This window comes from Mobula hypostoma, chromosome 1 (assembly GCF_963921235.1).
Source record: "Mobula hypostoma chromosome 1, sMobHyp1.1, whole genome shotgun sequence".
Lineage (NCBI taxonomy): Eukaryota > Metazoa > Chordata > Chondrichthyes > Myliobatiformes > Myliobatidae > Mobula > Mobula hypostoma.
Genome location: NC_086097.1, coordinates 231,167,241 through 231,194,711, shown reverse-complemented (window position 1 = coordinate 231,194,711; position 27,471 = coordinate 231,167,241). Strand labels below are relative to the sequence as shown.

The 27,471-nt window shown below is 42.3% G+C and overlaps 1 protein-coding gene across 6 annotated transcripts in view; it reads left to right on the top strand.

Annotated features, from left to right (window-relative positions):
- The window catches only part of LOC134355649 (lethal(3)malignant brain tumor-like protein 4), a 427,935-nt gene that overhangs the window by 89,665 nt on the left and 310,799 nt on the right, over window positions 1–27,471 (top strand). For all 6 annotated transcript variants that reach the window (XM_063065900.1, XM_063065889.1, XM_063065869.1 and 3 more), the window contains one exon: window positions 18,775–18,907. In XM_063065900.1, coding sequence (XP_062921970.1) covers window positions 18,775–18,907 — 133 coding nt within the window. The remainder of the gene's footprint in view (window positions 1–18,774; window positions 18,908–27,471) is intronic.

The window sequence follows — 27,471 nt, the reverse complement described above, 5'->3', positions numbered from 1 at the left end:
TCCGGGAGTATTTTCGTTCACAGTCTGTGAGACCACAGCTCACAGAGCAGACAAGTACCGTTCCTTCATTTTGTTTTTGTATGAGTACTGCCCCCAGTTTGTCTGGGCTGGCATCTGCTATTACTTTAGTTGGTGCATCTTTATCAAAATTGGCTTAGGGATATATGTATGGCACTTCATCTTCTTTGACTGAAGTTTTTCCCACTTATTTTCACCCAGCATATTACCTCTGGCTCCTGAATCTACTGACACGCAGAGGTTTATACCCCAAAACAAAAATGACACTTGTACTTTTTCAGATGACTCTATCTCATTAACAACAAATGCAAATTGCTTCTGTTCATCCTCAACGTTGTTCACTTTTTGTGTCTTTAATCCTTTTGTCCGGCACATTTTGCAAAGTGGTCCTTTCCAGTGCATTTTCTACACATCTGTCCACCAGCTGGGCACTTTGGGTCTCTACCTGGGTAATCTGTGTTTCCACATCTGTAGCATTTCCTTTCATTTGTATTAGGAGACTTACTTTTCCCGTCTTTTTGCCATGTGTTGTGTCCTCACGGTGTGAAACATGGTGCACGGTCTCTGTCTGGCTCCCTTGGAGTGACAAGGCTGATAATTGTTCCTCTACTTTTTCACATTGTGCCGCTATTCCAGTGTGCAGGCAAGCGTTAGACCTTGCATATTCTCCAGTAGTTTTCTCCACATATAGACTGAATTACATTTTCCAACTGTGGCATGCCTGATTTGGTGTGTCAATTCGAAAACTATAGTCCTTTGCTGCCTGCCGAAGGCAAGTAGAGAACTGCTGACCGTCCCACCTTGTTTTTGGACAAGTTGATGAAAATGCTGCCAGCAGACATAGTGTTGACCTGGGGAATGGAGTAAACACTCAGCACATCCTCCACTGTCTGTCACTTGTCCCGTGCTTGGCAGTGTTGAGAATATACCCTGTACATCTGGTACTGCAGGGTGCAAAAGTAGTGCTCTCTGTCTTTGTTTTGTATTATCTGTTGCGCTATCGTCCACTATCTGTCCTTTACCGTTGGCATAAATTTCAAATGAGTTGAGCTACTTCGTCCATCTTGGACCTAGCGTAGCCGGCACCATCAAATATTGGACGCTTTGGATCCCGGATTTCTCTAATCTCATCAACTAAAGTTAAGTTTACTTTCAAAGTCCGTTCCCTCATCGCCACTGTTGTGTATTTGCAACCTATCTTAGTGCTTAACTAGACAGAACACACATCATGACTCAAGGCTTCATGCTCTGAAGGTGTCTTTACTTCTCATTCTCACTTCCATGCTCCCTCAAATCACATGTTGTTCTGTCCCTGACTGATGACATCATCACCTTACTTGTCAAGTGTCAAACTACATTAACTGACCTTACCACTTCAGTACATGACACCTACCTGCCTCAGGCAGGCTTGAACTATACCAGCGCACAAGAAGAGCGTGGTAACCTGTCTAAATGACTATCACCCAGTGGCACTTACATCCACAGTGATGAAGTATTTTGAGAGGCTGGTGTTGGGGCCCATCAGCTCCTGACTTGGATTCCCTCCAATTCACCTACTCAGGCAACAGGTCTACAGCAGATACCATCTCATTGGCTCTTCACACAACCCTGCAACAGCTGGACAGCAAAGATGCATGCATCAGGATGCTCTTTATTGATTCCAGCTCAGCATTTAATACCATCATCCCCTCTAAACTAATCAGTAAACTCCAAGACTTGGGCCTCAATACCCCATTGTGCAAGTGGATGGTGGATTTCCTCACAAATGGACCCGTCAGTTTAGGTTGGCAAAAAACATTTCCTCCACAATCTCCGTCAGCACAGGTGCACCACAGGAATGTGTGCTTAGTCCATTGCTTTACTTGCTTTACACCTATGACAGCTGCAACACCAGATACAAGTTTGCTGATGATACCACTGTTGTGGGCTGTATCGAAGGGGGTAATGTGATGAATCAGCATACAAGAGGGAGATTGGAAAATTGGCTGAATGGTGTCATAACAACAACCTCTCACTCAATGTCAGCAAGACCAAGGAACTGATTGTAGACTTCAGGAGAGAGAAACCAAAGGTCCGTGAGCCAGTAATCATCGGAGGATCAGTAACTTTAAATTCCTGCGTGTCACTATCTCAGAGGACCCATCATATGAATATAATTGTGAAGAAAACACAGCAGCTCCTCTGTTTCCACAGGAAGCTGCAGATATTCAGCATGTGATCAAAAACCGTGGCAAACTTCTGTAGATGTGTGGGGAAAGTGTGCTGACTGGATGCATTACGGCCTAGTATGAGAACAACAATGCCTTTGAGCAGAAAATCCTACAGAAGGTAGTGGATTCGGCTCAGTACATTATGGGTAAAACAAAACCCTCCCAACCATTGAGCAGATCTACATGAAACATTGTCGTAGTAAAGCAGCATCCATCATCAAAGATCTCCACCCAGGCCATGCTCGTTTCTTGCTGCTGCCATCAGGTAGAAGGTAACAGTGTCTGAGGACTCACACCACCAGGTTCAAAAGCAGTTGCTACCCCTCAACCATCAGGCTGTTGAACAAAAGGAGATAACTACACTCATTTAAGGGCTCTTATTTTGTTATTTCATGCTCATTATTTTAGTTATTATTTGCATCTGCACAGTCTGGTGACAGTTTACATTTCTGGATGTTTGCAGTTTACTGATCCTGTTTACAGTTACTGTTTTACAGATTTACTAAGTATGCCCACAGAAAAAGAATCTCAGGGTTGTATGCGGTGACATGTATATACTCTGATAATAAGAACACAAGAACATAAGAAATGGGAGCAGGAGTAGGCCATTCGGCCCATCAAGCCTGCTCCACCTTGCAATAAGATCATGGCTGATCTGGCCATGGACTCATCTCCACCTATCTGCCTTTTCCCCACAACCCTTAATTCCCCTACTATGCCAAAATCTATCCAACCTTGTCTTAACTATATTTACTGAGGTAGCTTCCACTGCTGCACAGAGAATTCCACAGATTCACAAATAAATTTTACTTTGAAATTCAAGACTGAAAAGAAGGGGAGATACGCCAGAATGAAAAGGTAGGGGGAGGGACATTTCCTTTATTATACACTGCGGAAGTGCATCTTCAGGCTATAAGATATTACTGGGCACGTTGAACCTCCAAAAGGTGCTATATAAATACAGGTTCCGGATTTTTAAATTCAATTTGCATACAACTACAAAACTAATGTGCTTAAATTTAGAGGGGGAGAAAACAACTTTTGCTCTGCATTTTTAAGAGGTAGATCAAGCCTTCTTTTCTTAGCTTAATTGGAAATGTCATGATCTGCATTTGACAGCTGAAAAAAAAAGAGATTAGTATCCATAAGGAGCAGTTAATAGTTTATTTGTGCATATAAAAGAGATGTACCCAATTGAAAGGAACTTGACATTTTCTGCTGAAGTACACCTATTAGCATTTTTAAAAGAGCTGATTCAGAGCCAGAAATCAACCCCAAATTCACTGTTCTAGAAGGAAACCAGAAATCATATGTCCTGCATTTTGGCATTGTGTTTTCCATACTTCAAAGAAGCACAGCATTTCATTCTTGAAAAACTAAGGCTACATCCACACTACGCCGGATGATTTTGAAAACGCCGGTTTCGAGTAAAAACGACAGGCGTACACACTAAGCGTTTTTCAAAATGTCCCTGTCCACACTAACATGGATATTTGGGTGAATCTCCTCTACTGGGCATGCACAGGACACACAGAAAACAAGCGAAGAGGAAATGGTATACTTAGTGCGCGTTTGTCCAGTTACAGAGTAGAAAAACTTCAAAGGAATTGCTCTTGGCTCTCGCACAGGAGGACTTAAAACTAAAAAAACCAAATACTGGAGCGTATGGAGGCAACCGACAGGGAGTTCACGGACAGTATGACCCGGCTGACGATGAACATTAAAAAACTGCCTAACTCTGTTGCATTAATAAAGCACCTTGTTAAATATATAAAACATGTCTGCATCAGTGTTATCTTGTATTTCCATACAATGTTACATTAGGCTGTTACACATCTATTGTCAGAAGTACTTGCATAAATAGGTGAACCACCTTCATAAAAACAAGGACAGAAAACAGGGCAAAGTGAGTATACTTATTTATTCAGTAAGCTATGGGTCAAAATATTTGGTGAGTACATTTCTAACTCTTCTGGCTCCAGTCTTGTTGCCGTCTGTTCTGAAATTGTTAGGTTATGTGGGGGATTGTGTTCAAGAAAACAACGAAATGCCGCACTGCGACCATCTGTTCCAGCATGTCATGACAGCGTTTTTAAATAGTCAAAAAAGCTCGCTTTACAATTTAACTCTCACGCCGTTCACACCGACTGCACGTTATAACAACCGTCCGGCAGTGCTTGCGCAGTACCAAGCAGAAGCAGAAAAAGCCTTGTTGTTGTGGTGTTGTCATGACAGTGTTTTCAAATCTCTCCATTTACCCCATACACACTACAGCGGATATTAGGCGTTTTCAGATTTATTCTCTCAGGAGACCATTTCTGAAAATCTCAGTTTTCGGGGGGGGGGGGTGAAAACGCTGTTGCAGTGTGGACAGAAGGTCAAAACAAAGAGAAAAAGCTTTGTTTTCAAAATTATCCGGCATAGTGTGGACGTACCCTAAGTGGGGCAAATGTTTAATACATTATCTCACTGCCTCACACAGCTATTTGAAAAAACTTACTACTTCTGTTACCTTCTAAATCCAAAAACAGCTTGCATCACACAAAATACATTATTAGTCTAATCATAACAAGATGACACCACACAGTAGGTGCAGTTCAGAAAGATTTACAGGTACAATTTAGTGGCAGTGCTTCAGCAAATAATTGATCACAGCACCTCAAAATATGTACACAGTTTTGTATATTCTCTGGAAGTCAGCTCTGTGATGCTGCACTGGTTAAATCCAGCATGGCTTCAGATGGAAAACGAAAGTAATTCATTTATTCTTGAATCGCTAACCTGTGATTGTAATTAAAAAATATTTTACGTTGTACTATTCATAATTGTAGATTATAAATATCTCCATAAAACATTTTAAACTACATTTAAAACCCCTCATTTGTGATAGGAGGTGTGACTCCAGCCTGAGGTGCTGTCTCCAGTCAAAAGGCTGTTAGAGCGTTCTCGAGCAGTGCCCCAGCCCGGTCACCTTCAGGTTCAGCATAGAGGTTTGGGGAATCGGCCCTCCTCCCCGACACCCCCCCAGCTCTGGTAAAGGGGTGGCAGTGGGTGAGAGGAGTTGGGTGCTGATCATTCTGATTTGCTCGTTTTAAAATTTTATATAATGGAAAGCAGCTGGCTTTATGAAATCAGAGCAAAGTTGAGACTTGTAATTGTCAGACACATCTTCATAGTAACATTTAGTAGGACGTATTATTTTAATCACTATGAACAGCTTCTGTATGACGCGAAAAAAATCTTTAAAAAGTAGTGTGGGTGATATTAGACATACTTTATTGATCCCGAGGGAAATTGGGTTGTTGATATTGTTGATGATATCTTATATCTATCTATCTCTCTCTCACTCAGTCACACACACACGCACCCCTACCTATTTGTCTGACTCCATGCTTCTTTACTTCCGTCTTGCTATGACTGCAGTTGTCTTCTGCCGTCTGTCACCATGTTATTTTTCTTTATCAGCTAGATTGTGGCACTTTGTTCTGTATTCAGTTCCTATTTTGTCATGTGTCACTTTCTGTTCCTTGCCTTTCAGTATTTTATTTTCCTGTGATTCTTAAGATGCGCAGGAATGTGTAACAAGCAATAATGTAGATCTGAATGTGCCGATTCTATCTGTGAAGACAACATGATCCTTTCTGATGGTACTTTATTAAAGGTTTTGCACAAAAAGCGGCAATCTGTTAAACAGGATGTAATATTACTCGTCTCTGCAGTGGTATCATCTGTTGTTTAAAAGCAAAGTATAAATATTAGAATTAAATGCGCTGCTAAATGTCCAGGACAACTCACACAAAATGCTGCAGGAACTCAGCAGGTCAGGCAGCATCTGTGGAGGGGAATAAACAATTGACCATTAGGCTGAGATCCTTCAAGACTGGAAAGGAAGGGTCTAGAAGCCAAAATAAGAAGGTGGAGAGAGGGGAAGGAGTACAAGCTGACAGATAATTGGTGGTACCAGGTGAGGTGGAGGTGGATGGGTGAGTGAGGGATGAAGTGAGAAACTGGGAGGTAACAAGTGATTAAAAATCCAGGGTTTAGTTTACACTCAAATAGCTTGAATGTCGTTAAGAGTACATAATTTTCTGAGATTATTAGTGCCTAATTATAATTTGTGATGTTATGAAAAGCTAATTTCTTTATGCCATGAAAGGAAAATGGGTAATGGGTAAAGATCCATTGTTTCATTTACAAATTACCTAATTTTTCTCTCTATTGGTACAACAATTGTCAACATTATTATTTTGTAAGTTATTTGCTTTGACAGTTCTTAAGGAGCAGAACTAGGCCTTTTGGGCCTGCTCTGCCATTCCATCATGGCTGATTTATCATTCCTCTCAACCCCATTCCCCTGCCTTCTCTCCATAATCTTTGATGCCCTGATTGATCAAGAATCTATCAATCTCTGCTTTAAATATACTCAATGGCATGGCCTCCACAAACATCCTTGGCAATGAATTCCACAGATTCACACTTCTGGCTAAAGAAACTCCTCCTCATCTCTGTTCTAAATGGATAGTCCTCTATTCTAAGATTGTGCCTTCTGATCCTAAGCTTGCCCTTTACAGGAAACATCCGGTCCACATCCACTCCAGATGGGCCTAGAAACCTCATCCTTAGTAATGGATTTCAACATCTTTCCAACCACTGAAATCAGGCTAACGGGCTTATAATTTCCTTCCTTCTGCCTCCCTCAAAGAGTGGAGTGATATTTGCAATTTTTCAGTCCACCAGAACCATGCCAGAAACTCTTGGAAGATCATTACTTATCTCCAACAATTTCTTCAGTTGCCTCTTTCAGAACTCTGGGGTGAAGTCCATCTGGCCCAGGTCACTTAACTACCTTCAGACCTTTCAGCTTCCCAAGCACCTTCTCCTCAGCAACTACGCCCACTTCTGCCTCCTGGCACTCTCCCGTTTCTTCTGTAGTGAAGATTAGTGCAAAAGACTTCAGTTCATCTGCCACTTCTTTGTCCCTCATCACTAACTCTCCAGCATAATTTTCTGGTCTGATATCTATTCTCATCTCTCACGTACACACATATATATAATCTGAAAAAACTTTTGGTATCCTTTGTTATATTATTGCCTAGCTTACTTTCATACTTCATCTTTTCTCTCCTTATGGCTTTTTCGTTGCTTTCTGTTGTTTTTTAAAAGCTTTCCTTCCCACTAATTTTTACTATATAATCCTGAAATCCAAAGTGGGAACCTTGCTCTTAGTTATCCCAGTTTCTTTCAGCTATGCTCAAAGGATTGGTCTCCTATCTTGGATATTCCAGGCAGTCTGTTGGTAGGCAACTCAAATCTGAGCATATTAGACTTTGATTTGCACCTCTGTCTGTCTGTCTGTATCTTGTTTTACGGCGGTTGGCATCCAGGTTAATGGTGCATTACCGCCACCCTCTGCTCCAGAATGTGCACTAGACATACATTCTAAATCCCTTCACCCAATCTCACACACTCACACACACACACACACACACACACACACACACACACACACACCTACACTTCACCCTCCCATCTTTGACCATCCTAGTATCCTATTCCTGTTTATTCGTCATATTCTATAAAAACCCCTGTACCGATTTGCACCTCCTGAAGGAGAGCTTCTTCATAAGTGTAGCAATCACTTATGATAGCCCTGAATTATTGGCCTAATTTATGTGCTCAAGTCTTCATTGAGAATTTAATCTTTAACCTTTCAGCATTCATTTATTAGTTGTACTAGGGAAGAGGATTTTTTCCCCCATGAGGTATGTGCACAAGGGTTTTTGGTAGCAATAGAGGTTAAGAGAAGCTTATATATTTTATAAAACGAGGAACAATAGATGGAGCATGGTTAGAAGATGATTCTTTAAGTTGAACATTCTGTCTACTCAAGACTTAATGTTAGTTGATTATCTGATTTTATACTTGTATTAGATAATAAAAAACGTAACTCCCAAGACTTATCCTGTTTAATTAAAATACTATACTTGTGGTAACTTCTCATAGTTTATGGTCGAACATTTTATTTATTGTACTTTTATATTTAACACTTAATCACAAATTTTTTGGATGTGAAATTGAACTTTGCACTATGAGTGAAACTAAAATGGACCTATCAGAAACAATTTTATGTAAGTACTTCACAGCTTAATCTGTTTTTCTTCTATAGCACAAGCTATATTGAACCTTTTTTTCTAATTTGGAAACAACAGGAATTCTGCAGATGCTGGAAATTCAAGCCACACACATCAAAGTTGCTGGTCAACGCAGCAGGCCAGGCAGCATCTCTAGGAAGAGGTACAGTTGACGTTTCAGGCCAAGACCTGACGAAGGGCCTCGGCCTGAAACGTCGACTGTACCTCTTCCTAGAGATGCTGCCTGGCCTTTCTAATTTGGAGGTGACTTCACATTTTCTATGAAGTTTAAGTGACTCAAGACAATTAATATCTTGTGGTTGTATGTTTAGGTGGTACATTTTTCACATTCTGCCGCCTTTGTGATCAACACATTAAGGCGGAGTCACTGTGTAGCTGGTGGAGCTACTGCCCCACAACTCCAGTGAACCAAATTCAATCCTGTCCTTTGATCGCAAACAACAGAAATTCTGCAGATGCTGGAAATTCAAGCAACACACATCAAAGTTGCTGGTGAACGCAGCAGGCCAGGCAGCATCTCTAGGAAGAGGTGCAGTCGACGTTTCAGTCCTGACGAAGGGTCTCGGCCTGAAACGTCGACTGCATCTCTTCCTAGAGATGCTGCCTGGCCTGCTGCGTTCACCAGCAACTTTTATGTGTGTTGCCTGTCCTTTGATGCTGCCTGTGTGAAATTTGCTTGTGTTATTTCCATGACCATGAGCTTTCTACAGAAGTAGTTTCTTCCGGGCAGCGCCTTTACAAAACGGGTGACAGCAGTCATGATCCATGCTCCTCAGAGATTGTCTGCCTTGGTGTCAGTGGTTGCATAACCAGCATGTGATAGGCGACCGTTCACCACCAGGTCCCGTGGCTTCACAAGACCCTGACTGGGGGATAAGCAGGTGCTACACCTTGCCGAAGGGTGACCTGCAAGCTAGCAGAGGGAAAGAGCAACTTGTACCTCCTTTGGTAGAGATGATAATCATGCAAGTCAGTCAAAATGGGCAATTATTAGATCAAACACTTCATGGTTTTACTGTTGGATAACCAAAGCATTAGAAAAGTAGACATTTAGCACATTGTGTCCATTCTGAATCTATGAACAAGCAGTTGAGATCGTCCCACTCTTCATCCTTCGGCCCAAAACCCCCAGATTATTCCCATTGAAATAGTTAGCTGGCAAAATTGTAAAATTGTTTCAGTCCTTGGGACTCCCTCAAGTGCTGTTATAATTGCCAGCTCTGTCTCGTCCTCCTGCAGGTTGTGCAAAATAGGTGAGAGACAGGATAGAAATCGAAAATAGAAACCCGCTCCTCATTATAGAACAATTTCTTGAGGTAGGTGTGCCATTTAAAAAGTTCTTAAAATTCTATTGTTTAGACAACCTCTCCTCCTGCCCTCTGACCCTGAACTCCGGCATGCCTCAAGGTTGTGTGCTGAGCCCTCTTCTGTACTCCCTTTTCACCTATGACTGTGTTCCTGTACATGGCTCTAACTCCATAATCAAGTTTGCAGACGACACCTCGGTGGTTGATCTGATCAGAGGGGATGACGAGACAGCCTACAGGGACGAGGTCCAGCACCTGGCCGCATGGTGTGCCGACAACAACCTGGCTCTTAACACCCAGAAGACCAAGGAGATCATTGTGGACCAGGCATGCTGGGAGCCACACTCATGTCCCCATCTACATCAACGGAGCTATAGTGGAGCGTATATCAATCTTCAGATTCCTTGGTGTCCACATTTCCGAGGATCTCACCTGGTCCCTGAACTCCTCCATCCTGATCAAAAGGCACAACAGCGCCTTTATTTCCTGCGGAGCATCAAGAAAGCTCACCTCTGTCCCAGGATACTGACAGACTTTTATTGCTGTACCATTGAGAACATACTCACCAACTGCATCTCAGTGTGGTATGGCAATTGTCCCGTATCGGACCGCAAAGCACTCCAGCGTGTGGTGAAAACTGCCCAGCGGATTATCGACACCCAATTGACCACCACTGAGAACATCTACAGGTGCACGTTCCTTTATCCAAAATTCTGAAATCCGAAAAGCTCCGAAAACCAAAGTTTTTTTTTGCCAACAGCTGACGTCACTCAGGTGTGACGTGGCAGCGCTAGCAGAGGCTGCGAGATGTCAGTTGTGGCTCAGCGCTCGTACCGGTTACACGTGCGTTTGCTGTTCACTGATATTTTGTGTTCATTGTTGACTTTGTGTTTAATTTCACTGTGAAAATGTCAAAAAGAGCTGCAGATACCCCTATGGGTAACAATGAGAAAAAGAGAGGGAATCTTCTCTATCAATAACGTAGAAAGTGGAGTTATTGCAGAAGTTTGATTGTGGTATGTCTGTGCGGCGTCTTACTGAAGAAAATAGTGTCGGAACTGCCACTGTATATGATTTACATAAACAGAAAGACAAGTTGCTGGAGTTTTATAGTGACAGTGACGGTGTCATTCTACATTTATTCCAATAAGTGATTTATCATGTGTTTGATTCGGTTCGTTTGAAGCTGTATATTTTTATGTTTTATTGAACGTTTTTGTTGGAAATAAAATTTCTTCTTGTCATTGTTCCCTAAACAATACAGTATAACAATTATTTATTTCCGACACCTCCCTCCCCTTTCTAGATCTTTCTGTCTCTGTCTCTGGAGACAGCTTATCCACTGATGTCTACTATAAGCCTACTGACTCTCACAACTATCTGGACTATTCCTCTTCTCACCCTGTCTCTTGCAAAAACGCCATCCCCTTCTCGCAATTCCTCCGTCTCCGCCGCATCTGCTCTCAGGATGAGGCTTTTCATTCTAGGACGAGGGAGATGTCTTCCTTTTTTAAAGAAAGGGGCTTCCCTTCCTCCACTATCAACTCTGCTCTTAAACGCATCTCCCCCATTTCACGTACATCTGCTCTCACTCCATCCTCCCGCCACCCCGCTAGGAATATGGTTCCCCTGGTCCTCACCTACCACCCCACCAGCCTCCGGGTCCAACATATTATTCTCCGTAACTTCCGCCACCTCCAACGGGGTCCCACCACTAAGCACATCTTTCCCTTCCCCCCCCCCTGCATTCCGCAGGGATCGCTCCCTACACAACTCCCTTGTCCATTCGTCCCCCCCATCCCTCCCCACTGATCTCCCTCCTGGCACTTATCCGTGTAAGCGGAACAAGTGCTACACATGCCCTTACACTTCCTCCCTTACCACCATTCAGGGCCCCAAACAGTCCTTCCAGGTGAGGCAACACTTCACCTGTGAGTCGACTGGGGTGATATACTGCGTCCGGTGCTCCCGATGTGGCCTTTTATATATTGGCGAGACCCGACGCAGCCTGGGAGACCGCTTTGCTGAACATCTACGCTCTGTCCGCCAGAGAAAGCAGGATCTCCCAGTGGCCACACATTTTAATTCCACATCCCATTCTCATTCTGACATGTCTATCCACGGCCTCCTCTACTGTAAAGATGAAGCCACACTCAGGTTGGAGGAACAACACCTTATATTCCGTCTGGGTAGCCTCCAACCTGATGGCATGAACATCGACTTTTCTAACCTCCGCTAGGCCCCACCTCCCCCTCGTACCCCATCTGTTACTTACTTTTATGCACACATTCTTTCTCTCACTCTCCTTTTTCTCCCTCTGTCCCTCTGAATATACCTCTTGCCCATCCTCTGGGTCCCCCCCCCCCTTGTCTTTCTTCCCGGACCTCCTGTCCCATGATCCTCTCGTAACCCCTTTTGCCTATCACCTGTCCAGCTCTTGGCTCTATTCCTCCCCCTCCTGTCTTCTCCTATCATTTTGGATCTCCCCCTCCCCCTCCAACTTTCAAATCCTTTACTCACTCTTCCTTCAGTTAGTCCTGACGAAGGGTCTCGGCCTGAAACGTCGACTGCACCTCTTCCTACAGATGCTGCTTGGCCTGCTGCGTTCACCAGCAACATTGATGTGTGTTTGCTCAAAGTAATTGTTTTTCTTTACAAGATTAATAATTTCTGAGTAATTATCTTCAATGAGAAATATTTTATGAAGGAATTCCAAATTGAATACAGTGACAAGTGTAAATGTTATGAATTCGGTCTTCAATCTTTTTCATTTCAAAACGATGGAATGAGCTGTGTCGTAGCTCATCATCAATAGCTGTAACGTTCAGTTTTGCTGTTAGAAATGTTAATCATGCCAAGCATCTGAGATACATATTGGTGCAGTGACAGTACCAGCGACGTTTTCAAGGTATTATATCAAATACCTGATTACTGAGAGACATTGTGGACTGATGATGGATAGACAAACTGTCTGAAGTACTAGTAGATCTTGAATATTCTCCTGTGCTTCTCAGTCCCTGTCATCCAGCTCACTGGTGTCTTTGATTTATTATTGTTCCCTGTAAAGTGAGACTTGTTGCTCTTTTGTAGATTGCAGAAGCTCTTATTGAGTCTTCAGTGCCAATTTTAATGTGGCCCCAGGCAACAAAATCTTTAATGCAACCTTTGGCAGGTTTAATTAATGTGATTAGTGTAGAATTACCCTTTTAAAATATAGCAAAGATTAATAGCTTTATTTTCTCTTGCATCAACACTAAAAGTGTGTCTCACCCTGATGTGTCTTGCCCACCTTTCCAGAATCTGATCTCTTTCTTAGTCCCGCTTGCGGATGCAAGATTTAAGCTGTTATTGTTGGTGAGTGATGTCGAGTCGTTGGGTCGCCAGGAATTGACAATGGATAGCGCGGTTGTCCATAGGGTTTTCGAGGCAAGATACGGAAATAGATTGCCAGGTCTTTCTTCCGCGTGGATACTGTTGCTGTCCAGGCTGGGACCCGGCTGGATTGGAACTCGGGGACATCCGCCTCGAAGTCCTGTGCTGCTGCCACTACACCACCGGCCGGCCGGAGCATTCATTATAACATAATAGAAGAATATTTCTGCATTCCAACTCCGATAAGAGCCCTCACATCTTTTCTAAAACGTGGAGATTCAGATGATGGTTAATGCTTTGTAGGAATTATTTTACACTTCATTCCTTTGTGTATTTTAATAGATTCTTCCAGCTATTCCATCTAATAAAAGTTTGACCGTCAACATGTTACCTGTTAGTTTTCACAGTTTCTGGAAAGCTCTTAACCGTTACCTCTCATTACCATGAGTTTTATATGTGCAGATGTATTTTTTGATTGTTCGATTTGCCCAGCGACATTTCTCAAGTGCTTTATAAAAATACTTTAAGGCTGCCATCTCCAGAGGCATGAGCATTAACCTCATAATGTTGAGTCAAGTTCAGGAGCTGAATGTCAGTTTTGTGCCCATACTGTATGTGTTAAGAAAGAGTCTAGAAAGAGTCCATACCATGTAGTCAGGTTTGGTAATTGGGGATTATATTTATTTTGTTACTGGTATTTTCAACTGTACTCTTTGAATTATTATATTTTGAAAAACCACAGTATTTGAGTAGTTTTATTGATTACAAAAACATATTGAGCATTAAAAGCTTTGTGTATGAGAGAAATAGTGCCAGTGTTTAATAGTTTGTTGTAATGGCTTTGATTTGTGTTCTATAATAGACAATAGACAATGTGTGCAGGAGTAGGCCGTTCGGCCCTTCGAGCCAGCACCGCCATTCACTGTGATCATGGCTGATCATCCACAATCAGTACCCGTTCCTGCCTTCTCCCCATATCCCTTGACTCCGCTATCATTAAGAGCTCTATCTAACTCTTTCTTGAAAGCATCCAGAGAATTGGCCTCCACTGCCTTCTGAGGCAGAGCATTCCACAGATCCACAACCCTCTGGGTGAAAAAGTTTTTCCTCAACTCCGTTCTAAATGGCCTACCCCTTATTCTCAAATTGTGGCCTCTGGTTCTGGACTCCCCCAACATCGGGAACATGTTTCCTGCCTCTAGCGTGTCCAATCCCTTAATAATCTTACATGTTTTAATCAGATCCCCTCTCATCTTTCTAACTTCCAGTGTATACAAGCCCAGTCGCTCCAATCTTTCAACATATGACAGTCCCGCCATCCTGGGAATTAACCTCGTGAGCCTCCGCTGCACTCCCTCAATAGCAAGAATATCCTTCCTCAAATTTGGAAACCCAACAATGTATACAGCCGCAAGCAAATGAACTGAAAACAAGAGAAAATTATATCTAGAATGATAGAGAGGGAAAATTGAGGGAAAACCTGTCGAATATTGAAAGGCCTAGATAGAGTGGACATATAGCGGGGGGAAGTCTAGGACCAAGGGCACAACCTCAGAATAGAAAGACGTCCCTTTAGAACAGAGATGAGGAGGAATTTCTTTAGCCAGAGGGTGGTGAATCTGTGGAAGTTACTGCCACAGGCAGCTGTGGAGGCCAAGTCAATGATATTTTTAAAGCGAAGGCTGGTAGGTTCTTGCTTCATAAGGGTGTCAAAGTTTATAGGGAGAAGGCAGGAGAATGGAATTGAGAGAGATAATAAATCAGTAATAATGGAATGGTGGAGCAGACGCGATAGGCTGAGTAGCCAAATTCTGCTCCAACATCTCCTGGTCTTCTGGAAAACTGGGCTACTTGGGTATTGCATCATGGTGGGCTAGGTGCATCTGAATCAGGTAGCAGGGATTTCCTGCTGGTGATGTGTACTGACAGAGAAATTAAGCCAAGATCTTGTCAATGCCTGCACCTCAAAGCAGCTGTTGTGTCTGTTCCATGATAAACTAGAAGTTGATACTTGTGACCCTATTTGCTTGAAAGCAGTTTTTAATATATAAAAAAAATTACCTCAGGGTTTGGGACACTTCTCATTTTCCTGGTGTGTCTGTTTCAACGGAACATTGGTGAGGCATGGCAAATCACAGTTAAACTAGGAATCCGAAGCACCTGGTGTTCATCTTGCGCTCGTGACCCTGTTTGTCTGTCCCCCCCCCCCCGCCCCCAAAGAACGTCATAATTCCTGCAAATTTGAGCCAGGGCCAAAAGCTTTTCCTGTTTTACCTTGTTAGAAGCATTGTAAAAATGGGTGGACTGTTAAGAATGTGTGGCAGGATATTTTACACCGTTACGGAAAACTTTTTCAGGTGATAGCCTGTTGTAGGCCGGAGAAACAGTATTGGGCCACCTGTTCCGGACAGTTGGCATTGCCAGTTGACAATCATAGTGCTAAATTATCATCGCTTTAAATACTTTGTCTTTATATACCCAAACCATTAATTTTGGAAGCCTCCAACCATCACTGGTCCATTTAACATTTCTCTGCATTCATTTCTAGAGGTACAGAATATAAGAGCAGGGATGTGATGTTGAGGCTCTATAAGGCACTCGTGAGACCACACGGAGTATATTGTGTGCAGTTTTGGGCTCCTTATATACTGACATTGGAGAGGGTTCAGAGACGATTCAAGAGAATGATTCCAGAAATGAAAAGGTTACCGTATGAGGAACATCTGGCAGCTCTTGGGCTGTATTCCCTGGAGTTCAGGAGAATGAGGTGGGATCTCATAAAAACATTCAGAATGTTAAAAGGCCTGAACAGATTAGATATGGCAAAGTTATTTCCCATGGTAGGAGAGTCTAGGACAAGAGGGCACGACTTCAGGATTGAAGGACATCCTTTTAGAACAGAGATGCGGAGAAATTACTTAATTCAGAGGGTGGAAAATCTGTGGAATTTGTTGCCACGAGCGACTGTGGAGGCCAAGTCATTGGGTGTATTTAAGGCGGAGATAGATAGGTTCTTGATTAGCCAGGGCATCAAAAGGGTATGAGGTGAAAGCAGGGGAGCGGGGATGACCGGAAGGATTGGATCATCCCATGATTGAATGGCGGAGCAGACTTAATGGGCCGAATGGCCTACTTCTGCTTCTGTATCTTATGGTCTATCTAGAAACATATCATTCATTTCCACACATAGACACTGACCTCCAACTTAATTTCCCCTCTCTTCGCTGCTCTGCTGGCTGCATACTGAACTGGACCGGACCGTATCCTTGGATTATATTATAATATAAATATTTAAAACTTCGTATTATATTTCTGCTCAGATTTGCCTATTCTCACCTCTGCAATATTGTCTAATTCCATTCTTGGCTCTGTTAATGCAGCTGCAGAAATCTGTTTTATCCCTAGATTAGAAACTTCCACACTGTGCACATAGGCCTCCCTTTTTCTACTCTCTGTAAAATTGGGAATTCCTCAAAACTTTGCAGTCCAACTTGCACAAAATCTTGTCTACCATCATTTCTGTACTTGTTGACCTACTTTTTAATTTTCTCCAGTTTTCCTGCTCCATAAATCGTTAATCTCCTCCAGTCCTCATAAAACAATCCAACTCACCATGTTATTTGAGTTTGTTGTTGACACCAGTTAGGGTACTGGTCTGGTAACCCAGAAACTGAAACAGGCCAGAGACCACCACTCTGTCCCAGTTGTGGAATTTAATTTCAGTTAATATTCTGAAGCTCAGAACTAGATTATAATAAAATACTGTATCATTTTTTAATGCATGCATTTCTAAATGACAATAAACGAGGACTGAGTGTCCTCAAAATCTAATCTAATAAAATAACTGGATTGTTGCACATACCATGGATGTGTTTCGGGGAGGAAATTCACTGCTCCTATTCGGTCTGGCTGATTTGTGACTTCAGTGACTGATGGTGAAGTTCTCCAGCAAACCATTACATTCAAGGGAAATTAGGGCAATAAAAATAATTGTTAGACTTACCAGCACTACCTATGTCCTACTTGTGCTTTTCATTCCTAACCTTTCAAGAAGCTCTTCTTTCTTTGACCTTCTAATTTCCTACACCACAATTTAAATCCCCCTTTAGCCTCCTCACTTATCCATTCTCTCCTCAGCCACAACTTTCCAGTCTTTTCAATAGTCTCCTGCATCCTGGAGCCTCTCCCGTGCAAGCTCATCTTTTCTATATTGTGGAGAGCATAAATGTGCATACATAGTACTCAACGAATGGCCATCTGTTCCCCTTTCCTTCTCATAATTGCCACCTCTTTTACATTTGATTTTTCATATTCCATTCGAATGTGCCTTGACATTTTACCGCAGACTGCCAGGTGCGACCTTCTTACGAGCATAACAAAAATCCTTGCAGAATGAATCAAATGCACTACTCTCAGCTTCCTGCCACCTCATAAAGGTTGCTTCATCATAATCTGCATTCTCCAAATCCATTCTGACTGATATGGAATAATCTCTGCCTTTTATCATAAAGGTTTGTACAATCCCTCAACATTGATTCCAACGATCTGCTCAAAGTCAAAGTTAAACTAACTTGTACAGAATTTATCCTTTCGTCCCTTTCGAAATAATAATGAGCATTAGCAGCCCTCTATCCCCTGGCGCTATTGCTTTAGCCAAGGATAAATTGCTGTCAGAGCCTCTGCAGTTCTCTCACTTGCTTCTTTTTAACAGACTAGAGTATATTTCTTCTGGGCTTGGCGATTTATCCACTTTAAAAGATTCTAAGCACCTTAACACTATGACTGTTATTTTGCTGAGTCCACAGAATATTTCACATTCACCTTCCTCAACGACAACATTGACACCATCCCCCTTTTTGTGAAGACAGGCGCAAGATATTCATCAAGGACCTCACCTACGTCCTTTGCCTCCACAAGTAGGTTAAAATTTGTGCTCCCTAGTAGGCTTTTAGTTATCCTTTTGATTTTACAACTATAAGTAATTGTGGACACAGGCATTTTTTAAAACCCCCTGCATTAAATTCTCTTTTAATTTCACTCCTACACTTTATATCATCTTATTTTATTATAGTCCTAAAATATTTGTCTTGCATAGGCTTCCTTTACACCTTACCCTCCCCTCTGTGCACCTTGCCATGAGAGGCCTCCAGATTTGGCAGTCCCTTCCTTGTTTGGAAGCACGTTTATCTTGAACTCTTTGATTTTTTTTGCTTAAATGCCTCCTAGAGCTCTGGGATTTATTTACCTTCAAGCAACTGCTTCCTTTTGGTCACTTAATGGTCCAGTAATATTAGTCTTAGCACCATTTAGAACCTTTATTGCTCTAGTACTTTTGTTCTTCTCCATCACTGTATTAAAACCTAGCACAATTATGATCACTTCCTCAGTTACTTTGATGGAAATCAAAATATCAGAACACAATTGCAAGTTTCATTTTCATTCAATATGTAAATACATGTCAGAAGAAACATTTCTTGGAAGTTGCTGAAGGCAGAATTGATTGAATATATTTCCATTTGAGTTAAGTTTGCTGTTCTCGTGTATTGTTTCATTAACTATTTCTTGTGCAATAAATTGGTTTAGATTTACTAGTGCCAATATTTCTTATTTACGGAGAACTGTGTTGCTTTAATAATTGTACTTGTTTTTTTCTGCTTGCAATCTGATCTTTTCCTTTTACATTGAGTGATAATAAATCATTAATGTTGTTATTAGTTTCAAATGAATGAATTTGGAACCCTGGAGATTATCACCAATGAAGAACAGGCTGCTGAACCCAGTGAACAGAGTTCTGCTGAATCTATGGTCGGAATGAGGAATGCATACAGTGTTGCTTCTAATACACAAGGTAGGGAACCATTAAGTAGAGAATAATATAAGACAGCATTCAATTTCAAATTTCAACTTCACCAGTGTATATTGACACATGCAGCACAACTACTCAAGCCTCCTTGTCTCTTGTAATGACTGCACTGCCATTTCTATTGGCTCCAACATTTCTTTCAATCCACGTTCCTGTATTTCCTAGAGCCTTTTTGCGAAATTGTGAGAAGTGCTATATACATGCAGTTTTGCTCATTTTCACATGCCCTAAGTGATTAGAAATATGAGGATCAGAGAGACTAGGAATTTAATGAAAGAAAATGGTGGCTTTTAAAGTCGGAAGAGGCCTGTGCGTGAGCAGATAATTATAATCAACCAACAGGTCAGAAAGTCTAGAAGCCAAAGCAAAAGTGCAGTGCAGTTCTGCTTGATTACTGAAGTGAGAGATACCTCAAGTGGTGACCAGAGTAGCACGTGCAGCTGCCTTATATATGGGCCAAATGGCCTAATTCTGTTCCTGTGTATTATGGTCTCATATATTTAACTTGTAGAAAATATTCCAAATTCCTCTGTGAAATTATCACAGTTGTTAAACACAAAACTGTTCTTGGGAAACTCAGTACTGAGCAGCTTCGGAAAGAAATCAGTGGTAAAGAAGATTAATGGCGTAGGACAGAAAACAAAAAAAAAACAAACGAAAGCTTTGTGAATAAGAGAAAAGTGTGGAAATGCTGTCATAATTATAGGGGGAGAAAGTATCCTACGGTATATTCTTTAGTGGGCAAGTGAAAAAGTGGTGGTGAGGCAAGAGTTGATCCTTATTTTTTGCCATAATTAATTACAGAGCAGGAAAGCAATGGGATGGTGGCGAGTAACAGAGTCCCAATGATTCTCTGGCTCTTTTCCAAAGTTACTAATGCAAATAGGGAGAATCAATTTTAAAAGGATTTTGATGGGTATTAAATAATAATAATAGTAATGTAATGATAAATACAAGCTTGATCCAGTTTTTGAGTCAGAGCTCTACAAATTATATTACAACCGATACATTATTACAGATAGGACAATCTGTAATAACCGTCCGGGTATAATATTACAGGATAAACAAGCAAGAACAACTTACTAAATAGATATAGACGTTTCAAAAACACACATAACATACAGAAATCAGTAAGTGAAAAACATCAGAAATATGCTGAATTAAAAGAGGAAATTGAAAGACTATGGAACATGAACAGGGTATCCATTGTCCCAATAGTAATATCTACAACTGGTATCATCCCAAAGTCACTGCACAATAGCATTAAGTGATTAGGCCTATGCAGCAATATTTATGTAAATCTCCAGAAAGACACAATACTAAACACCGCCAGAATAGCTTAATAGTTCCAAGCAGCTGAGAAAGGAATGTACTTGTCTATGCTGCTCAGATTTTGCCAGCTTGAGCTGAGAAAAAATAAAACTACAACAATAATAATGCACACGAAAGGAAACATGATGAAGATAAGGAAATGAGAAACACTTAATAATAGAGCAACCTTTAAAGGAATTAATTTGAGAGGTTTTTTATGTTCCTGAACTATGAATAATAATTCACCTTTAGTTTCAAAATCATTTAATATTGCTGATTGTACTTGTGCTTCTGTATAATTATCATTAAAGCCATTATTTTTCTGCGATGAAGCCATGCTGTGTTTGCAACTTATTCCCTCATATGACTTGCTAATCAGAACATATTTTCCATTTTGAGTATGGTTGTAATATCAAATACATAAGAGGGAGACATGGCATTTTCCAGAGAGAAAGAAGAGCTGCTTGTAACTTCTGATTCTGTTTGTCAAACATTTGTAGGACTGGCATCTTGCAGTTTCCTGGATGGATCTCTCTGTTGGATAATGGTGGTGGACAAAGAAGTCACTGCCATCATCTCTACTTTGTGTACAACTACATTAAGTTGTATTTCTATTTCAGACATTAATCTGTGGTGGTCTTTCTGAACTGGAGAAATGATAGCAGTTGTCTCAGTTTCGTGCTAACTAGAGCAAGGAATGAATTGAGATTACCACCCCAATCCCCAAGTGAAGAGTAGCTAACAAAAGCAAAATATAGGGGCACTTGGACAAGCAAGTGTTGCTGTTTCTAGTCAAGTTCAGATCTATTGATCCCCTCGTATTGCAGGGAATTTGGCTGGTTCACCCCGGCCCAACTGTTGCTTGTACAGTGCCTATAAAAAGTATTCACCACCCCCCCCCCTTGGAAGTCTTCATGTTTTATTGTTTTACAACAATGAATCACAGTAGATTTAAGTTGACTTTTATTTTGAAACTGATCAACAGAATAAAAAGACTTCCGTGTCAAAATGAAAACAGATCTCTACAAAGTGATCTAAATTATTTACAAACATAAAGCACAAAATAATTGATTGCATAAGTTTTTACCCCCTTCAAGTCAGTATTTAGTAAATGCACCTTTGGCAGCAATTACAGCCTTAAGTCTGTGTGAATGGCCCTCTATCAGCTTTGCACATCTAGGCACTGTAATTTTTTTCCCCATTATTCTTTTCAAAATTGCTCAAGCTGTCAGATTGCATTGGGGTTGTGAGTGAACAACCCTTTTCAAGTCCAGCCACAAATCCTCAATTGGATTGAGGTCTGGACTCTGACTTGGTCACTCCAGGACATTAACTTTGTTGTTTTTAAGTCGTTCCTATGTAGCTTTGGCTTTATGCTTGGCGCCATTGTCTTGCTAGAAAACAAACCTTCTCCCAAGTCGCAGTTCTCTTGCAGACTGCAATCGGTTTTCTTCCAGGATTTCCCTGTATTTTGCTGCATTCATTTTACCCTCGACCTTCACAAGCCTTCCAGAGCCTGCTGCAATGAAGCTTCCCCACAGCATAATGCAGTCACCATTGCAGTATTTGGCTTGCACCAAACATAACATTTAGTCTGTTGGCCAAAAAGCTCTATTTTTTGTACTTCATCAGACCATAGAACCTTCTTTCAGCTGACTTCAGAGTATCCCACATGCTTTCTGACCAACTCTAGCAACAGTGGCTTTCTCTTTGCCACTCTCCCACAAAGCTGTGACTGGTGAAGCACCCGGGCAACAGTTGTGGTATGTGCAGTCTCTCCTATCTCAGCCACTAAAGCTTGTAACTCCTCCAGAGGTGTTACAGGTCTCTTGGTGGCCTCCCTCACTCGTCCCCTTCTTGCATGGTCAGTTTTTGAGGATGGCCTGCTGTAGACAGATTTACAACTATGCCATGTTTTTTCCATTTCTTGATGATTGACTTAATTGTATTCCGTGACTAGAAATTTTCTTATATCCATCTTCTGACTTGTGCTTTTCAATAACCTTTTCGCAGAGTTGCTTAGAGTGTTCTTTTGTCTCCATGGTGTAGTTTTTGCCAGGATACTGACTCAGCAGCAGTTGGACCTTCCAGATACAAATGTATTTTTACTACAATTTATTGAAATACCTTGACTGCACATGGTGATCTCCATTTATCTAATTACGTGACTTCTAAAACCACCAGCGATGATTTGGTGTGTCATATTAAAGGGGGAGAGGGTGAATACTTATGCAATCAATTATTCTGTGTTTTATATTTGTGATTAATTTACATCACTTTATAGAGATTTTTTTCTGTTGATCAGTGTCAAAAAACCAACTTAAGTCCACTGTGATTCAACATTGTAAAACAATGAAACATGAAAATTTCCAAAGGGGGTGAATGCTTTTTGTCTGCACTGTGGGTGACAGTGAAGAGACAGTATCTGGGAAACTGCCAAGTTCCTTCGTTGTTCTTGCTAACATTGGGGAAACACCACGAAGAGGAGATGATGGTAGGAGACTTGCAGTGATCCCCTCAGAAGGAGAGTGAAGAGCAATGATATCTCTGCTGCTCTCAGACCCTGGTCACAGATTGCATGGAGGCTCCAGTTCACTCTGATGCATAACCAGGAAACCTGAGGCTAGTGTTTTGGGCTCATTTTTAACGTGTATGGTATACTTGCTGCATTCAGTTTTTAGTCGAGTGTAGCGGTAGTGCATGCATTCATATTTACGTACGTTATTTAGAGATGCAACATGGTAACAGGCCCTCTGGCCTAGCGAGCCCGCACCACTCAGTTACACCCATGTGACCAATTCACCTGCTAGCCCGTACCCCTCTGAACTGTGAGAGGAAACTGGAGCACCTGCAGGAAACCCACTCTGAGGGGAGGAGAAGATGGCGGTGCAATGCAGCGCGTGCGGCCGCTCTGAATTGATATCGTATTTGTTAAATAGATATCACAATCCTGATCTGATGGAGACGGACGTGAGAAGCACGGAGGAACATCTGAACAAACTTCTGAAATGCCCGCTTCACTGCCGCTGCTACTGTGCGATCGAGAATCTCCGGAGGGGAAGGCCCTAAATCCTCGGCTTTGCCTATTGCCTGTTGCCGGGGCCGGGGTCGAAGCGCTTGGCAGAGGATGGTGCCCGGTGCTTGATGTTGGAGGGCCGGCTGGAGGCTCAAAGTTTTCGGATGGACTCAGAGTCGGACTGTGGTCGGTGCTTCCAGGGTGCTGCATCGGCAAGTTTGCGGCGCTGGAAGCTCATGGCAGGGAGAGTTTTCTTCCTTCTACCGTCTGCGTGAGATGATGGGACCTTCGAGAGACTTTGAGACTTTTTTTTACCGTGCCCATGGTCTGTTCTTCATCAAATTACAGTGTTGCTTTGCACTGTTGTAACTATATGTTATAATTATGTGTTTTTGTCAGTTATTTTAGTCTTGGTTTGCCTTGTGTTTCTGTGATATCATTCTGGAGGAACAAATTGTATCATTTCTTAATGCATGCATTACTAAATGACAATAAAAGAGAACTGCGTGTCCTCATAATCTAATCATGGGGAGAACGTACAAATTCCTCCAGACAGTGGTGGAACTGAAGTCGGGTTGCTGGTACTGCATTAGAATTATGCTAACCACTATGCTACCATGCCGCCCCAATACTGAAAAGACATCGCATGTTATTATTCAAAGGTGTGTCATTAACCACAAATTACAGAAATGGTCAAGAACTTTTTTTTGTATTGACACCGCAGTTCCACTCAAAGAGAGTGACTTGGTCTGAGTGGGACAGAAACAAATCATGTTCCACATATTCTACAAAAACAGGTGTGGTTTATGCCTACGCTCGTACCTGGGCAACACCTTCTTTTGAAGGAAGTGTTCAGCTTCAGTACGTGTGTATGAATGTTTTAATCTTTCCTCTGAGGCTTTCTGGGAGTAGCCCGGAAAGAGTCCTCAGTCTTAGCCCCGCCAGGCAGCTCGTGCATTTGTGCCCGTTGTTATCCAAGCCCTTCCAGCTGGAATTCCTTGGATCTCATAATTCGTGTGCAGGCTCTCTCTCCAGGTTGGTAAAGGAAATATTTTTCTGCTCTTTAATGTCTAGTGCTGACAAAGAACACAGCTGAACCAAATATAGAAAAAAAAAGAGTAAAATTGCATGCCCCAGTTTACTGTTCTGTAGAAAATTCCATCAAAGCAATTGTATACAAAGAAAGATAATTTTTCAGGTATGTTGTATAAAGGAATTCTTGGATTAAAACAGAATACAATCCAAGTTCAAAGATGCAGCCAGTCAGCACACTTTCCATCTCACAACTATCAAAGTTTGCCAAGGTTTTTGATCACATGGTGAATCTCCGCAGATTCCTGAGGAAGTAGAAGTGCTGTTGTACTTTCTTTGCAATTATATTTCTATGATGAGTCCAGGACAAGTCCTCGGAGACAGTGACACCCAGGAATTTTAAGTTACTGACCATCTGCCCCTCTGATCCTTCAATGATTACTGGCTCCTGCACCTCTGGTTTCCCTCTCCTGAAGCCTACTATCAATTCCTTGGTCTTACTAACATTGAGTGAGAGGTTGTTGTTATTACACCACTCTGACAAATTTTCATTCTCTCTCCTGTATGCTGATTTATCATCACTTTTGATACAGCCCACAAAAGTGATGTCATCAGCAAACGCATATGGCGTTGGAGCTGAACTTGGCCACTCAGTCGTGGATGTAAAGCCGGTAGAACTGGAGGCTAAGCACGCATCCCTGCGGTGCTCCTCTGCTGATGAAGATTTTGGAGGAGATGTTTTTGCCAATCCGATCTGGCTGGGGTCTACAAGTGAGAAAATCCAGGATCCAATTGCACAAAGGGGTTATTGAGGCCCAGGTCTTGGAATTCACTGATTAGTTTAGAGGGGGTGATGGTGTAAAATGCCAAGCTGGAATCAATAAAGAGCATTCTGATGGATGCATCCTCGCTGTCTAGATGTGCCAGTGTTGTGTGAAGAGCCAACAAGATAGCATCTGCTGTAGACCTGCTGCTTCAGTTGGCAAATTGGAGTGGATCCAAGTCGCCACTCAAACAGGAGCTGATGAGCTTCAAACCAACCTCTTAAAACACTTTATCACTGTGGATGCAAGTGCCACTGGGCGATAGCCTTTTGGACAGGTTACCACTCTCTTCTTGGACACTGGTATGATTGAAGTCTTCTTGAAGCAGGAGGGTACCACACACCACTGGAGTGAGAGGTTGAAGATAACCGTGAACACACCAGCCAGTTGGTCGGCACAGGTCTTCAGTACTTGGTCAGGTACTCCATCTGGACCAAATGCTTTCCTTGGATTTACTCTTGAAGGCAGCCCACACGTCAGCTTCAGATACTGAGACCAAAGGGTCATTAGGAGATGTGGGGGAGTGTGATGGTTCCTCCCTATTCTGGTGATCAAAGCAAGAAGATAAGCCATTGAGCTGATCTGGAAATGAAGCTCTTCTGTCCCCTATGTTTTATAAAGGAAAATATTTGAAGCATTCTATCTTGAAAGAGGCTCTTGAAAAGTCTAATGAGAGCAATCAAGATTTTGCATTCTGCAAGTTATTCTGGCACTAAATTGAGCAGTGGCCAATCAGCGATCTGAAATGTGAGAAGGTGTAGCTCACTCAGGTTTGCCAGTTGAGTACATAAGGCATCGATTGGCAGCAGTTTGGTGTTTTGAGAAGTGGCCAATCAGTAATCAAGATTGGCTGTCAAGAACAAATTAAAATAAGGTGGGGGAGGTGGGGTGGCCTTTTTTGGAGTGGATAGTGTTAGAGTGGGGACTTTGAGGCCTTAGTTCTTCGAGGCTTCAGCAAGGAGAGGCTTGAGTGAGAGAAAGCGAACAAGCTATGGGTAGTTTTTTTCTCCCCCACCCCCCAGATTATTTATTGTTTTCTTCCTTTATATTTGCAAAGTTAGAACAATAAGAATGCCAGGCAAGATAATTGAATGCTCCTTTTGCAGGATTTAGGAAAGCAGGGAGACCTCCATTGTCCCTGACGATTTCACCTGCAGCTTCTAACAATCCGTGTTAAGGAGTTGGAGCCGGAACTGGATGAACTCTGGATCATTCAGGAGGCTGAGGGGTTTAAAGATAGGATACATAGAGAGGTAGTTACACCCAAGGTGCAGGACACAGGAAACTGAGTGACAGTCAGGAGAGGGGAAAAGGGTCAAATAGCCAGTGCAGAGTATCCCTGTGGCCATCCCTCTCAACAACGGGCATACCACTTTGGATACCATTGGGGCTGCGTACCTAGCGTTGGAAAGTCACAGCGGTCAGGTCTTTGCACTGAGTCTGGTTCTATGACTCAGAAGGGAAGGGGGAAGAAGAGGCGAGCTGTGGCGAAAGGGGATTTGTCAATTGGAACAGAAAGGAGGCTCTGTGGATGAGAACGAGATTCCCTGATGGTATGTTGCCTCTTGGGTGCCATGGCCCAGGACATCTCAGATTAAGTTCTCAGCATTCTTAAATCAGGGGGCGAGCAGCCAGAGGTCGTGGACCTTGTAGGTACCAATGACATAGGGAGAAAGAGTGATGCGGTTCTGCATTGGGAGTTCAGTGCTAAGTTAAAGGGCAGGACTTACAAAGTTGTGAACTCAGGATTGCTATCCATGCCACAAGCTAGTGAGTTTCAGAACTAGGAAGATTATACAGCTTAACACATGGCTAAGGAGTTGGTGCAGGAGGGAGGACGTAAGATTTTTGGATCATTGGACTCTCTTCCAGGGAAAGTGGGACCTGTACAGAAGGGACAATTTGCACCTGAACTGCAAGGGGACAAATATCCTAGTGGGAAGGTTTGTAAATGCTGCATGGTGGGGTTTAAAATAGAGTTGCAGGAGGATGGGAACCAGAGTGCCAGGACAGTTAGTGGAGAGTTTGTGGAGGCAGATGTTTAGCCCTCAGACAAAGTCAGGAATCAAAAGTTTGAGCAGTGTGACCAATGTTCTGAGCTGCGCATATTTCAATGCAAGAAGCATTGTAGGAAAGGCGGATGAGCTCAGATGAAAGGCAAATAAACACCTGGAATTATGATGATGTAGCCATTAGTGAGACTTGTTTGCAGGAGGAGCAGGACTGGCAATCAGTCAATATTTCGAGGTTCCACTGTTTTAGATGAGGCAGCGAGGGACGGATTGAAGGGGGATGGGTGGTGTTACTAGTCGGGGAAAATGTCACGGCACTGCTCTGTCAGGACAGACTGGAGAACTCGTCTAGTG